Source organism: Typopeltis vanoorti, chromosome 9, assembly GCF_054136105.1.
Source record: "Typopeltis vanoorti isolate ZY-2024b chromosome 9, IOZ_Tvanoo_1.0, whole genome shotgun sequence".
NCBI lineage: Eukaryota > Metazoa > Arthropoda > Arachnida > Uropygi > Thelyphonidae > Typopeltis > Typopeltis vanoorti.
In genome coordinates, this window is record NC_143557.1 from 56793552 (window position 1) to 56811026 (window position 17475).

At 34.0% G+C, this 17475-nt stretch overlaps 1 protein-coding gene across 1 annotated transcript in view; it reads left to right on the forward strand.

Moving 5' to 3' along the window:
• The window catches only part of Exo70 (exocyst complex component 7), a 324025-nt gene that overhangs the window by 27992 nt on the left and 278558 nt on the right, over positions 1 to 17475 (forward strand). The window contains exons 3-4 of the mRNA XM_090398081.1: positions 3041 to 3125; positions 17002 to 17107. Of these exons, the coding sequence (XP_090254207.1) occupies positions 3041 to 3125; positions 17002 to 17107 (191 nt within the window). The remainder of the gene's footprint in view (positions 1 to 3040; positions 3126 to 17001; positions 17108 to 17475) is intronic.

Below are 17475 nucleotides of genomic sequence, written 5' to 3' on the forward strand. Positions count from 1 at the left end.
TAAATCGGTTAATATTTTAAACAATTTTTGTCTACTAATTTTGTCAAAGGTTTTCATAATCAATAAAGGCCACGTGTGTTTCTTTTTGAAATTCTCTTCTCTTTTCTATTAATAATTTTAAAGTAAAAATTGGATCTATGCAGGATCGGCCTTTTCAGAAACCATTTTGTTCTTCTAGTAATTTGTCTTCTACAATGCTGCTTAGTTTCTCTTTTAATATTCCTGCATATATTTTATATATCCTGTATTCAGCAGGCTAATTCCCCTATAATTATTGCAATTGTCTTTATTTCCTTTTTTATAGATTGGGAAAACCAGTGCTTTTTTCCAAGAGTTAGGGGTTTTTTCGGACATCCAAACCATATTAAAAAATTTCATAAGTCTTTCATTAAATTTTTCACCTGCATTTTTGTATAGTTCTATATTTATATCATCTTCTCCTGGCATTTTCCTATTTTTCATCTTCTTTATTATATTTTTCAGTTCTAACATTGTGATATTTTCTATTAGGTCATTCTTTGTTTTATAAAATTTTAATTCATTGTTCTTATCTTATCGAAAAGAAAAGTAAATGTATAAATTTCAAGTAGTGGGGAAAAAAGGAAAATATTGATCTTAAATTTCACAAAACAGTAGTCTGTTTTTGAATTTTTAGAGGTGTTATTCCATATGTTTTCTGCTCATTTTTTAAAAGTTTTTAATTTTGTTTTAATACTAAAATGCAGAATAAATTTAGTTTAATCCTTTATCCAAGTGTGTGCAAACAAAGTTTGCGCCTGAAAGTATCTTCAGGACTGGGGTAAAGTGGTACAACACTGGGCAACTCCTTGCAAAGGTGGAGCACGCTACCAACACTCCTATCTCAGTATCTCCCATAATGCAAAACACATCTTCTTGCAGATATGTATAATGTTATGCATTAAGGGAAAGGCCACTGCCCAGATTAGTTTCGACCTTTATTGGGGTCTCTTTAGTGGGAGCCAGGCTAAAGTGGAGATACCAAGGCAGAAGCATTGGCAAGGTCATCTCCTCCTATAGGAGCTGCCAAACAGTGTGCCACCTTTTTATTAAATTACTCTAGATGTAGAGAAAGATGTTGAAAGTTTATTTTTCACTTGGTCATTATGGGAGATACTGAGATAGGAGTGTTGGTAGCTTGCTCCATCTTTGCAAGGAGTCGCCCGGTGTTGTACCACTTTACCCCAGTCCTGAAGATACTTTCAGGCACAAACTTTGTTTGCACACACACACTTGGATAAAGGATTAAACTAAATTTATTATAGTCTGACCAAGTGAAAAATAAACTTTCAACATCTTTCTCTAAATCCAGAGTAATTTTTAAAAAAAAAAAAGAGGTGCCACCCTGTTTGGCAACTCCTATAGGAGGAGATGACCTTGCTAATGCTTCTGCCTTGGTATCTCCACTTGGGCCTGGCTCCCACTGAAGAGAACTCAATAAAGGTCGAAACTAATCTGGGTAGTGGCCCTTCCCTTAATGCATAACATTATACATATCTGCAAGGAGATGTGTTTTGCATTATGGGAGATACTGAGATAGGAGTGTTGGTAGCTTGCTCCACCTTTGCAAGGAGTTGCCTGGTGTTGTACCACTTTACCCCAGTCCTGAAGATACTTTCAGGCGCAAACTTTGTTTGCACACACTTGGATAAAGGATTAAACTAAATTTAGTATAGTCTGACCAAGTGAAAAATAAACTTTCAACACTAAAATGCAGACTTGGTAATCACCTCTCTTCAGCATAATATTAGTTCATACAGTTCACTAGATTTATGCTATACAATTTGTTTTAATTATTGTAAATATTATATGTTTGATAATAATGAAACTTTTTTCTATCTTAATCATTAAGAAGTTAATATTATACCATAGAATGCTAACCGAGTTCAATTAATGCGTGAAATCATATCAGTTGCTTTGTCAATTGGGTCAGTTTAATTAGTTTAATTTAGTATTTAGTATGGATATAATTTAATTATAATAAAAAATATGTCTTAGTAATAGGTAAATAACAATTTCAGAGTTTCTTCTACAGAACATTTTCTTTTCTAAGTATAAGTTGACATCTAAGGATGTTGTACTTCGGTGTTTTTTGGCGGATTCTCCAATCATAGATCAGATACTGTAAAAGTATCTGACTTATTAGAAATGCTCTTCAATGAAATGTATATAAATTGCTGATTATTATAATTATTTCATTTATTATTATTATTATTGTTTATTTAATTTTTGCATATAAATTTGCCTTTTGTTTTGCTCACATAGGATGACACTGTAACTATATTATGCTATGCTATGCTATACTATACTATTCAAGGCTTCTAGGTTAGTGTATTGATATCAGTTAGCCATCTTGATGAAATCATAATGTGTTTACTAACTTGCAAAGTGCTAATGTTCCAGTGTAAAGGTTATACTTTGATCATAATTGCTCATAAATTTGATGACTCCTCTGTTTTAACAAATACTTTCAAAGTACTATAATAGAAAAGTATTGTTTTTCACAATAACCAGAATGCCATATGATACTACCAGTTTCAGCTAAAAAAAAATAAATAAATAGCAGAAGTATTAAGAAATTCACATATATATATATATATATATATATATATATATAAAATTTAAAAAAAATCATAATTTTACAACTGTTTAGTGTTTTATAGTGAGTAAGCAAAAATTCTTTTCTTAACTGAACTGCTAATACTATTAATATTCATCACTATTATATGTTGCAATGTTATTATTATTGGACCTCCATAATCATTTTGGTTAGTCAAATCGAAATGTGATTGTGTCATTAATACTTTTCTTTAAATTAATTCAATGAAATGTATCTACATGCTTTCTCTAGTAATGCATTTCACTTCTTCACATTTTTCTGAAATGTTTTGTATATAGTCTTTTCTATAGCCATAGAAGTAGTAGATAGTATTAATAAGAAGGAAACGAATTATAATTTAAGTTTAAAGCCTTGGAAAATTTCCACATGATAATTTATTTTTTGTTCCTAAATATGAAAAAGATATTGAAAAAACTCTCGAAAAGCTAGATTATGTCATTCAGTTCTACAATGTTTCTAAGGAAGTTGATCCAGTTATTCATGATGGGTAAGTAATAATCAAATAGATAATGTCACATTTCAGTTTTTTTGTCCATAAACAAACACTCTTTTTTACTTGATCATTTTTTCATGTAGAAATGTAATTATTTGCTGCTTAACACTGAATAAAATTTCCATTTTAGCATTTATTATTATTATAATTATTATGTGACACTTCCAAGGACTTATCGCAGGAGGGCACTGTACTCAACTACGACAATTACACACAGCACCATTCCATCACCAAAAACAGTAGCATTTTTTGTCTGTATACTACCTGTGTTCTCATGGCTAACTTTCCTGTATATGGGATGTAAAACCTCAGTTTCCAGGAAGAAAAAACCCTTTTACCTCTGTATGAGATTGGCTAACTCACCTTCAATTATAAAAGAGCTTATATAAAGATTCCTCTTGTTGTGACAAGAAAAGAACTCAGGTTTTTTCTAATTGAAGGGAGCAATGTCCCAATAATTATATTAAATTAAAATGAGCTTGTTTGCCTGTATTTAAATATATATTAGTAGGCACATTGAAGATAATACTTAATGTAAAATTATAATTGGAATTATTGCACCTGACATTGGAAATTCCACTGGTCTGTGTTGAGATCTAAACTGTAAGGAGAATACCACCATCATCATCAATTCCTGCCATGTACCATCAAGGGGTGTACAGGATATGATAGTACTACATGAAAAATTTACATCATTACTAACTTTCTATCTACAATTTTCCTCCAAATCAGTCTGTTACTTGCCAAGACACCAACATTATCAGATCTTATATTTCTGTCGTCTAAGGCACTTTGTACCATATCAATCCACCTATATCTTGGTCTTCCTCTGGGTCATTTTACTGCCAACCTAGCAGAGAACACTTGTTTTGCTAATCTTTCCTCGCTCATTCTGTTTAAGTGACCATACCACCTGAGATTAGCTCTGCTAACACATTCCTGGATGCTGGCAATGTCAAGGTCTTTCCTAATATCCTCATTTTTAATATGATATTGCCATTGATGCCATCTGTTCACGCCTCTAATCTTTCTCAGGACGCTCGTATCTGGGGTCTCTAGTCTTTGGTCAAGTGTTTTACTTCTGACCCAGCTCTCAGATCTATAAGTTAAAACTGGTTCTGACTAATTTCTCTCTTATTCCATATGAATTTATTCAATTGACTTCCCAACTTGCCAGCTTTGCTGATTCTGTTGTCTATTTCTATATTTAATTTATTATCTTCACTAAAAATCGAGCCTAAGTAAAATGAAATGTCTTACCTGTTCCACAGGTTCTTTCATTCACAACACAGTTGACATTTTCAATGATTCTGCCTATTTTCGTTGTCCTTGTCTTTTTATTGCTGACCTTCATACCATATCTAATACAACAGTTATTCAATTTAGTCAGAGAATCTGGCAGACTTGTAGCGGATTTATTTAGAAGTATAACATCATCCGCATAAAGCAAAGAGCTGACATTAACATCTCCAATTTTGATATCATGTTTAATACCACTTTCCTTCATAATGTGATCCATATAGATAATGAATAACAGAGGGGATAATGTACATCCTTGTCTCACACCAGATTTAACATTAAACCATCTTCCTGTACTTCCTTAAATTCTAACTGCTGACTTACAACTCAAATGAAGACTAAGTAGTGCTTGATATAATGCCCCATTGACACCATATAACTGTAGTATATTGAATAGCTTCTCTCCCTTGGCACCTTGTCATATGACTTTTCCAGATCGACAAAACTTAAATACAGATCTTTGTTATATTCCCATGATTTTTCAGCTATTGGTCGTAAAGTGAAGATACAATCCTGACAGCCTCTATTTGGCCTGAATCCAGCTTGTTCTTCACCAAGCTTTTCTTCCACAATTCTTCTCAACCATTTCTCAAGTATACTTGCATAGATCTTGCCCGGAACACTCAATAGAGAAATACCTCTGTAATTCTCGCATTCAGATTTATTTCCCTTTTTATATATGAGAGCTCTACTCCAATCATCGGGAATTCATCCCTCTGTCCAGGCCTTTTGAACTATGCAGTGCAGCCACTGTAACATTTTTATACCATCATACTTCAACATTTCTGGTCAAATATCATCTACTCCTGCTTCCTTTCCACGTTTCAAGAGCTTGATGGCTTTTTCTACTTCAAGTATGGATATGTATTCATGACTGGATGCCTGGTCAGTGTTTTTTGCCACTGTGCTGTCATCACTGCTTGTTTCATTTAGCAGTTTATCAAATTAATTACTCCATACTTCAAGGATATCTTTTTCTCCCGTTTTAATGTCACCTTTATCATCTCTAATTCCTTTTATAGCACTCTTTTCTCCATTTCTAAGCTTCTTCAGCAACCTCCAGAATATCTTACCACCTTCTTGATATTTATTTTCTATGTTCTTGCCAAAGTCCTCCCATGAGTTTTGTTTAGCTAGTTTTACACAGTGTTTAGCATTCTTGCATTTGACTCTGTATTCTCTAAGAGCACAGGCTGACTTATTTGCCAGAAACTTTTGATATGCTTTCTTCTTTTCCTTCACTGCCTCTTTAACCTCCTGTGTCCACCATGGAGTTCTAATTTTTCTGTCCTTGCAGACAACTTCACCACATGCCTCTCTAGCTGAATCAATCAAGGTTTGGTTCATGTTCTCAAACTCTTTCATTTTTTCTTCAATAAACTTTGTGTATTTTAGTCTGTGGTTCACATCTGAGAGCTGCTCAACATTTATTCGCTTTAAAATTTTCCTACATGTCATTCTTTTCAATATGAAATTCAATTTTATCCTGCTCATGACTAAATAGTGATCACTTCCAATTTGAAATCCTCTGTACACTCTGGTGTCCTGCACCAGGGAGACCACATCGTTATCAACAATAACATAGTCAATGAGACTTTTCTTATTCTTGCCTCTTCTCTCCATGTGAATTTGTGCACATTTTTATGTTGGAACATGGTGTTAGTAATAACCAATCCATATCCTGAGAAGAAATCCAACAGATATTTGCCATTATTATTAGCTTTGCTCTTTTTTCCAAATTTTTCCAAAATATTTTTGATTGTCTGATACTTGCAAAATTTATGTTCCGAATATTGACTAGTCATTATAACATCATACTGGATAAAAATGAGCATAAATTTGCTTAGAGAGGAACACATTAAATTAACTTTGCTATTGTTTTGGCAGGGATATCTTAATGCTTGTTCAGGATACAAAGTGTTCAGAAATTTGAAATAGGAAGTGATCATCACCATTTAGTTTTCAGTGAGATAAAAATGAATATCATACTGAAAGCATAAATACGTATAATTTTAAAAACATTCAAACTTCTTTGGTTTTCAAGCTGAACTCCTGACTCAAATATACAAATATTATTGGAGAAAAAAAAATGAAAGAACTAAAAAAACAAGAACCAAAGCTTGGAAACTTAATGACATAATCTGAAAAAAAAAAAAAAAAAAAGAAAACGAGTTATTCCTCTAGAAAGGCATGTAGTAAAGTTGTTTGCAACATTAGAAAAATCAGAATATCTGGGTGGATTCAAGAACTTAAAGCAGTAGGCCTGGAAAAGAAGAAATTGTGAAAGGTCCTAGCAAATAACTCAGTAAGTATCTTCAGAAAATATAGAGAAAAATGTAGGAAAGCTAAGCAAACTGTAAATATGGCTAAAGTTAAAAGACTTTGGCAGAAATGTAGAACGTGGCTTGGTTTCAAGTATATTTGCCTTCGAGGTTTAATGCTCCTGTTAAACAGGTGATTTTTATCTGTTTTATTTTGCTTTTTCTTTCTTAGAATAATTAGTGTTTTATAGTTTTCATTATTAGAGATTTTCTTGTTTTTATTGTATTTGGTGTATTTCCTAATGTATTTGTTGAGATATTGCAGTATTAAAGTAATGCCTCAAAATGGTTACAAAGACACACAAAAACAGCAGCAACAAAAATGAACACTAAACTTTGAATACTGATGTTGAGAACAAGAAAGCTTTTCTTACTGAACAGAAACATGTCTATATTGATACAAATGAATTAACTTTCAAAATCTCAGAACCAAACAAATTATTAGATGTACAGTGCAGAAGTAGAAAAAAAAGTTGAGAAGCATAACATAGACAGGAAAGATAAGAGGCAGGCGAAAGACAGACAAAGCACAGAGATAAGATATTGTCAAGTAATGATAATCAGGTAAGTAGAATATCAAAAAGAAGGATGTAATATGTATAATGATTCATTTATAAAAACATGCCATCAGTGACCCTGTTATTACTTCAAGTTTTCTGGGAACAAAACTGAATGCACTTGAAAAACAGAAAATAAAAGTGAATAAGATGGTAGTTCTCACAGATACAAATGATTTTAACTAGTGATAAATACATTATGAGTGAAAATGTGAAAGGACTGGAAGAAACGAGAGAGAGAAAAATTATTGGTCTGTTATTAAGATATGATAGTGCTGAATTAAGAAGGTTTGATGACAAATGATTCACTGTAGAAGGAATTGTTGTGAGTTTTTGTATGTGTAGAGTAAGTTTGAGGGAAGAATGGATTTATATAAGAGGGATGACCTACACTCAAATGTGTTTGATATTAGGAGCTGAAGAAATGATTTATTGGTATGAAACCTAATATGGAGAATGAGAAACTAGATTATGCTGGAAGGAATAATGAGAGATATGTTTAAGAGTGACTAAGTTATGTGACTATGTAAATAATATGAATGTGTTTAATCATGAAGGTGATAATGATGAAAGGATGATTGTGTATTGGTTTGATTTGGACTTATTAAGTATGTGTAAGGATGTCTGCAAAAGTGAAGCATTAGATGTGGATAGATATGCATGTTGTCCAGCTGAGTCATGCAGACTACAGAGGTAAGTATACAAAAAAAGGCATGGAGGTAACTTGTTTTATGTCTGTATACGAACACCAGGAATATCAGGAACAGAGGGAAAAAACTTGTCTTTCTCTTCTCCTTTTCCCTCTGCCATGGAATGGGATCTCAATAATACATTTGATCTTATTGAGATCCCATTCCATGGTATTGGTTACTGGATGTGAAGCATTAAAAATACTTACATGATGCAATATCAGAATGTGTCCCTAGAGTTCAAAGAGTAAATAGGTAAGAGTGAAATTGATGTGCAATTTTACTAACCTTATCACCACTAAACTCAAGTTATCTTGAGCAGTTTATAAATGATCCTTGCTAAGATTGGTATTTGCAACCTCATTTTTGCATTTAAAAACACCACCAAAACAACTCTTAAAACACCTTTGAATTTCATAAGCGTATGGAGTTATATTATGAACATAATTCAGTTAAATTCATTTCATCTGCTATCTTAGAGGAAAATATTTGCATGTTTGCTTATAGCAGAAGAAATCTACTTGACCATGTGTCACATAGTCATTGTCTTCCCAGGGATAGTAAAAATAGTGAAAAATGTGCATGCTGACAATAAATCAAAAATTGCTTGATGTCACAAGGAGAGAGAGAGATAGACTAATCAGCCTATAATGAAGCCCCATTGTAACAGAATACCATAAGAATAACACAGGTATTTAAAAGGTCACACATGATGAGTAGTTTTGCTGAATATTTGTGTGAGAACTTGAAGTAATATAGAATCTGTTTTCACTTCCTGTACATAACCATTCTAAATTCTTAGACATTGTATGAAGTAAATATAGGGAAAAACATATTTACAGGTTTTAAAAGGACTCTCATAGTAGAGATTTTTTGAATAATCTTTAATATGGCAAGAGCTTTGGTAAACTAAAATGGGATGTGCATCACATGGTGACCCACCAGATTGAAAGGAAGACACTTTCCGATGATGATTCTTCCTGCTTTTAAATTTAAAAAAAAAAAAATCCTACTAAGTATTGTGATGTTTGTCCAAACACCTCATTTGAAGAGAAGAAAAAGGTAGGGTGGTGATGATGACACTAAGTTAGCAGGAATTGCTGACTTACAACTAAAGTATCATCATGATCATCATGGTAGGAATTGCAAAACGTATAGTGAGATGGTTTGATGTATAACCGTTTCCATTCAAGATTACATGCTGTTGTTCGTTATCCATATAGATTGCATTAGATTCCTAAACAGATTTGATAAAAGTCCTCAGAATTCTTTAAGTAAATCAACACTGAACTGATATTCTCATTTATCTGCCAAAAGTATCAACCTATTCAAATATTGTACCCCAGCTTCCTGAAATTGCTCTTCTTGATTTAGGATCATCAGACAACTGAATGTCTTACCTCAAACCTTTAAGCTGTATCACTGATACAGCTTAAAGGTTTTAGGTAAGACATTCACTTTTCTTTTCACTTTTCCCTTTTGAGACGTTGCACACTCCCATAATTAACTCATTGGCTTCTATTGACCATCTATCTTGTAACCAGGTTACCAACTCATTCATCATTCATTCCCATTCTGCTCAATTTCAACAGTTTATATATTATTATTATTGTTGTTATTGTTATGATTACACTGATATCTTCATTTAGTTAGAGGACTCGTTGTGGAAGACACACTTAATATATTAGCAAGCACTAACCATAAGTCACACAATACCTATCATATATTTGAAGGTACTTATGGCTAATTCTGGCAACCGATTTCTGTTCCTTTACCATTTGATTGTGGTGAAGGAGTAGAACAAGTTTTCCTTGCTAACAACACTCTTACTTAATATCCATGGATGACCCCTTGTTTTCTCTCTCCAAACACAAGTCATCCACTGAAAAATTTCCTATGTATCAATCCTTTAAAACCCTTTTAATAACTTATGTGTTTGAAATATCCTACTTTTCCACCTATTAACTACTTTCTGTAACCCACATATTTTCAGTTATTCTCATAAGGAGCATTCCATCAACTTGCTGCATCTTGATCATTGAAACCCAGATGACAAATGTGTTCCCAGTAGTAAAACGTGGACATATCAAAGCATAATAAAAATGTATAATAATGTCTTTATCTTTTCTAGTCAGTCTGTTCTTTAGTAACTAGGTAATCCTATGTCACTTTCAGAATATGTCCTTGAACTTCCACTCCCTATCCACCAACACCCTCAAATCCTCAGTCTCATCAATTTTCCTCCACTCACTTCCATCAGTATAGGATCCATATGTTCACTGGGCATCCACAGATGCTGTATGATTACTTTGATTCTTGGTGATGTGCCACACCAGGTCTCACCATGCAGTCCTGTTGTATGCTTTTCTGGAGGCTTCAACTCTCTGAACATCAGTCACTCCACACATACACCATCCATCCATCTCATTGACGGTCTATCCCTTCCTCTTTTTCCAGGAACTTTACCTTCTATTACAGTTCTGAGAAGTCCTCTTTCCATCCTTTCAATGTGTCCAAAATATTTTAACTTTCTTCTGTTTGTCAATAACCTTGAGGATCCTTGAAGTTCTACTGAGCTTTTCTAACACCCATTCATTTGTACACCTTTCAGTATATGATATCCTCAACAGCCTTCGCACATCTCAAAAGCAGCTATCCTTTTTTTATCTGACTTCTTTAGGTTCCAAGTCTCACATCCATAAGTCATTGTTGAAAAAACAGCTGCATTCAAAATCTTCAACTTTGTTCCCATGGAGATCTCATTTTAGAGCAGATTTTAGACAAGTCTCTGATGTTGTTTTAGCCATTCCTAATCTTCTTCTGATGTATTCTGAACTGTAATTCTTCACATTAATAATGGATCTCAGGTACACAAACTTGCTGACTTCCTCAGTTCTTTCTCCATTAATGTGCACTCGTTTCTCAAGAGGTTCTCTGTTTGAATTTCCTTTGAGAACCATAATCTTTGTCTTGCTAGGATTGAGTTGAGGTCCTCTGTTATTACTGATCTTGTTAAATTTGTCAAGAATTTGTCCTAGTTCTTCCTTGTCATTAGAAAGGAGTACTGTATCATCAGCATACCTCCGATTACTGATCAATCTTCCCCTATCCTAATTCCTGTCTTGAGCTTAACCAATGCTTCATGCTTGATGTCCTCCACACACACACACACACACACACACACACACATATATATATATATATATATATATACCAAACAAGTGAGGAGAAAGTAAACATCCTTGCCTAACTCCTTTCCCAACTTGAAGCCAATCAGTCAATCCAGTACCTGTTCTTACTGTGACTTCTTGTACAAATTGGCTTTCAACTTGATAGTGTGTTGTGGAAAACCCATTATTTTCATTACTTCCCACAGTTTCACATGCTGAACACAGTCAAAAGCTTTAGAGTAATCTAAGAAACATATTACCAGAGGAAGTCTGAATTCTTTATTTTTTTCTATAATCTGGCTAAGGCAAAGGATCTGATCTCTGCTGCCCTTACCTTTCCTAAAACCTGCTTGTTTGTCAATGTAGTAAGTATAAATCAGTATAGTGAACAGTTGATTTATACATAGATTATACGTTTTTTCATTCCAAAATGTATAATCTTATACTTTGCCACATTAAAGTGACATCCATTCTCCTATTCCAAACTGTCTGTTTGTTTAAATCAGTGTGCAACATCTTTACTAACTAATTGTTTTGGATCAAACAACTGAACATTTCCCCTCAGGTCATTTCCAGATACAGAGTCCTGTGGTGGCACACCACTAGCCATTACAAGAGTGGTCTGAAAAGTTCTCAGCCTAACAATGAAAAAACGAATTTATAATTTCAAAATTATTTTTATTTTTCAACATAATTCACCTTAAGACTAATACATTTATTCCAGTGATGCTCTAGCACCATTATCCCATCCCTGCAGTGGTTCTCATAAGATCTGCAAAATACCCCTCTACAGCTGCAATCACGTCTTGATTTGAAGAAAAACACTGACCAGCAAGGAAGAGTTTTAGTTTTGGGAAGAGATAGAAGTCATATGGAACCAAATCTGGGGAAATAGGGTAGATGTTCTGAGAGTTCATAGTGCAGATCCCATAATTTTCCCATTGCCAAAACACCTTTGTGGGCAGGTGCATTGTACTGATGAAAGATGATGTTTTCTTCTGCAAACTGGGTCTTTTCTCATGAATTTTTTTTGTCTGGTCTAGTTAAAAGATCGGAATAATATTCCCTGGTTATTGTTTTACCCTTTTCAAAATAATTAATAAACAAAATGCCTTTAGCATCCCAAAACACCGATACTGTGACCTTTCCTGTTGATGGAACCGACTTTGTCTTCTTTGGAATGGACAACTGGCTTCTGTCCATTGTTTTGACTGCTATTTGGATTCTGGTGTGTAATGGAGAATCCAAGTCTTATCCATAGTAATAAATTGACACACAAAATCAATTTTATTCTTGTTAAAATGCTCCAAGCCCTGTTCAGAGATTTTCATGCGAGTGCGTTTTTGATCTGCTATTAGCAAGCATGGCACATCTTGTGCAAAGCTTTTTAATTTACAATACTTCATGCAAAATATATCCTACACGTTCTTTTGAAATGCATATAGTCTCAGCAATTTTATGCACTTTGACTCACCATTCATCCAATACCATATCGTGCACTTGATCAATGATTTCTGGTTATAATAAATTTAGTTTAATCCTTTATCCAAGTGTGAGCAAACAAAGTTTGCGCCTGAAAGTATCTTCAGGACTGAGGTAAGGTGGTACACACCAGGGCAACTCGTTGCAAAGGTGGAGCAAGCTACCAATACTCCTGTCTTAGTATCTCCTATAATGCAAAACACATCTCCTTGCGGATATGTCTAATGTTATGCATTAAGGGAAGGGCCACTACCCAGACTAGTTTCGACCTTTATTGAGGTCTCTTCAGTGGGAGCGAGGCCCAAGCTGAGATACCAGGCAGAAGCATTCGCAGGTCATCTCTACCTATAGAAGTTGCCAAATGGTGTGCCACCCATTTTTAATAAATTACTCTGGATTTAGAGAAAGATGTTGAAAGTTTATTTTTCACTTGGTTAGAATATAATAAATTTAGTTTAATCCTTTATCCAAGTGTGAGCAAACAAAGTTTGCGCCTGAAAGTATCTTCAGGACTGAGGTAAGGTGGTACACACCAGGGCAACTCGTTGCAAAGGTGGAGCAAGCTACCAATACTCCTGTCTCAGTATCTCCTATAATGCAAAACACATCTCCTTGCGGATATGTCTAATGTTATGCATTAAGGGAAGGGCCACTACCCAGACTAGTTTCGACCTTTATTGAGGTCGTTGTTACACTTTTTTGGACGTCCTTCATATGTATTATCTTCAAGGCTGGTACGGCCATATTTAAACTTGGCAGCCCATTTCTTAATTGTCGAAAACAAAGAAGAAGAGTGCCCATAAACTTTCATGACTTAGAATGAATTTCTTTTGGCATTAAACCTTCTTTTACAAAGAATTTTATAACTGCACGATACTCAATTTTATCGATTTCAAGGGATACCGACAACACTTTTGCTTCGGATAGCTGTATAAAGCAAACTACTTGATAGAATGACTTGCAATTTCAGATGGATGCTTATGACAGATGTACCAACTTAGAAAAAAAAAATCTTGCCGATAGTGTTGCCATCTGTGGTCGAGGCCGAGAACTTTTCAGACCACTCTCGTATGTCTTATCCTGGAGCCTACTCCTTCATAATTACCCTCTGACATCTATTCATCAGCAATCCTCTTATCCATAGTCACTAGCTTTATGTTCATTCACATTTGCTCCAGTTTATGTAAGAGATTTCTGTGCAATATTTCTCAAATGTTGGGCATTTGATGCATCATATTTGACAAATTGGAAAAGTCATTCATTGTGTAGGTATTCCCTTCATCCAACTCATTTGTTACTCATATAAAAAGTGAGTTAATTACTTAGGCATGGCCTGTCCTTTAGAAAACCATCCTGTTCCCCATACAGTATTTTATTCTTATTCATTTGTTTCTAAATTTTTCCCTTAACCAACCTTGACCATTCCCTTGCAATACTGATATTGGTCTATAATTTACTATATCTGTCTTGTGGCCGCCTCTATCCACTGGAACTTTTTTTCCTCCTTGGTACTCAACCAGAACTAAGGCTGAAATTAAATAGTCTAGTTAAAGGCTCTGCCAGTTCCCCTGGTACATTCTCATAATATTGTACATGATCTGATATCCTGTGTATTTTCATGAAGGTTCTGTAATGTCAAAAGAAGCATCTCTAATTCAGCTTATATCTCTGCCACATCAGCTCATGTCACATCTGTTACAGTAATATCTCCAAGTGAAGTTACACCCATACAAAGTGATCAGTTGGCAATTCGACTATTTCGTTTACCTCCCCCACCTTCCTATGAAAGCCTTCATTATAATTATCCAACCACCACAGTCATTTTTGCTTTTATTTGCCACATTACAAAAGAACTCTTTGGGATTTTAAATACCTCCTTATCATGCATAACTTCCTTTTTTTTTTTTTTTTTTTTTAAGCTTCTACTATTAAATGATGCTGCTGTTCATGTATCATTTAATTCCCACTTAATTTATTCTACTGACTCTAGATATGCAATCTGCTACTACATTCTTCAAACACCTCTTAACCATTTCTCATGCATTACTAATATGCTTCCTCTGTAGTTTTTTCCATGATACTGCACTAATCAGTTTCCTGATCTTGTAATTACCAGTTTGTAATTCTACATAGAACTCTTCTTACCTGAAACTTCTGCATATTTTGCTACATTCCAAGTCAAGGCTGCATGATTACTTCCTTGAATTTGTGGTAATGTGACCATCTTGGTTACATATAGATCTTTTGATGCAGTTTCTAGATCCATCACTCTCAAATCCTTTGTTACTTATGATGCCTTAAGTAATTATTCCTTAGTAGCTGGATAAATTCCATTTCCTTCTGCCCATGTGTCCTTTTCTCCTTCCAGTCTGTGTCCCATAGTTGAAGTCCCCTAATAATTACTCATCTTCCACTCCAAGTTTATTTGCTGATTCATACCATCCACATCATCCTATGCATTTCATGACTTATAGCAACAACTAGCTATGTTCTGTTGGCTTCTATCTCACACTACATAGCATTGAATGCTATTCTCTACTTTGACTTCCTCTAAACTCTTACATTTTTTGGCTTGAGTTCATCTGCTGTCATCCTATTCTCTCTACCCTCCCTAAAAATACTACTACCCTCACATTCTATCCAATAACTATCATTATCTGTTGGTCACATTTCACTATTCTATCAAATGGCTTTTCAAAATCTAGAAAAATTATTGTATCAATATTTCCCCTATCTAGTACACTTATCACCCTATTATAAAATTTGACAAGGTTACTGACACAAAACCTCCCCTTAACAAAAACATGCTGTGCTCTAGAAAGATGTCTGCTCTCATCAGCACATTATCACTATAACATCTGTAATAAATGATGAAATAGCTCTTGCTAGAGGAAGGTTTGTTTTGATAAATTTCTTTTAGCCTAGAATTTATGTTTTCTGGAGCTTTAGCAGTGACTTTTCAGTAGTTTGTCATAGTAAGCAAATTTGCTATAGTGGTGGTGGTGGTGTTTACTATAGTGAGAGTTGACTCTATTAATGGGAAAAATTACTCAGTGTATTCACTATAGGCATTTCTGAAACGTGATTTGATGTGGAAGACTGACAACAGAATTGTAGTGTTGTTAGAAAAACTAAATAGGAGAGAAGAAAAAGATTCATTGTTCATGTCAGAGAACATTTAGACTATGAGAATGATGTTTATGATGAATTCCTATTTATTCAAGAGAGAGAAAACCCTGTGTTGCTTATGAAGCATGCATAGTTAAGGGTTGTATAGTGTCTGACAAAGCAGAGGAGGTAGTGATAACAATTTGGGCCAGTTATTTAGGACGACAGAGAAAAGCAAAATATTTATTGGTGATTTAAATATGGAGGATATCACAAAAAAAAAGTTTTCATGAGGAAAGGGAACTTTTTCCCCTTTTTCCTTCCACAGATAAATTAATCAGAACATACTTAACAAACATTATCTACTTGTCTTGTTTGTCTAAACTGCATTCCAGTCAGCCTATGTCTTTTCCTGTTCCTATTTGGATAACATTACTCTATTGTTGCATTTCTCTCTAAATGATTTTTTTGTTCCCAAATAATCACCAGCTCCTTGAGTAGTACTAATTCCTAAACAGCAGTATTGCTTAGGCTAAAATTACTGATTCAGGCTGGCTATTGAACTATATATAACTTTTCCATCACCTCCGTTATTTAAATAAAATTCAAGTTTTCTTGATATAATGGTGTCGCATCCTCATGTAATATCTTTTTTAGCTTTAACATTCATTAATGGCAATTTTTTGGTGCTATAGATTTTTAAATCAGTTTTTCAGTCTATTTTGTCAGTTATATAGAGGAGAATAATCTCAGTTTCCAGGAGCAGAACCTTCCCTCCTCACTTCCATTTGAAACTAGGTAAACTCATCTTCATATGAAAAGTGAGCTAGCTGTAAACATTTATGATTCTTCACTTGAAAAGCTGTTATAAATTTTTTTCTCCACATCATATAAGGTATTTGAAGTTGAGCCTTTCCAACTAAAGGATGTCATTTCTACAGAGATACTACAGAATTAAATTATTTTATTATCTGCAGTAATTATTGTCTGAAAAAGTTTGTGTGTTAGGAATAATTTTCACGTTTTTCTTTGTACTCAAAAAAGATCTGTTTGTCACAATCTGCAACCCATTTGGTAATCCAGTTTATTATGAGAGGTACAAAAATTTGAAACAAATCTACACATGCACAAACAGGTATTCATTGTTTATCTTTCTTATTTATTTTTTAATTGTTACTTTTTTGTTAACATGTATTAAAGTTACTGTGAACAAATAATTTTGATTAGTGCACTTTTGCTTATAGGCCTAGTGAATGCTTAGGAACATATCTAGACAGTATGAATAAAGTTCAGAGTGCCATTACATTTTTCGAAAAGAATAATCCCCACAGTGAAGAGCTGGATATTTTAGTAAGTTTTTCATTATTAAATGGTGATTAACACTTTATGACTAAATAAACATTGAATTATTGAATCTTGAATCATATACAACACGGTTAGAATCATCTTGTGAGTTAATGTCAGAACATACTTAACAAACATTATCTGTTGTCTTGTCTGTTCATATGACTGCAGCAACTAACACGAATAGATACCCCAACAAAAAATTATACATTGTTGGAATCATTGCCTCATATCCTGCTTTGTGGGATGGGTTTCCTGTCACTTCATCTCATGTGGAGGTGATGAGAATTTTTTGTCACTTTTGTACGAGGAGTCTCCATAGCTCAGTCAGTAATGACATTGCCCTTTAGTTGGAAATACTTGGGCTTAAATCC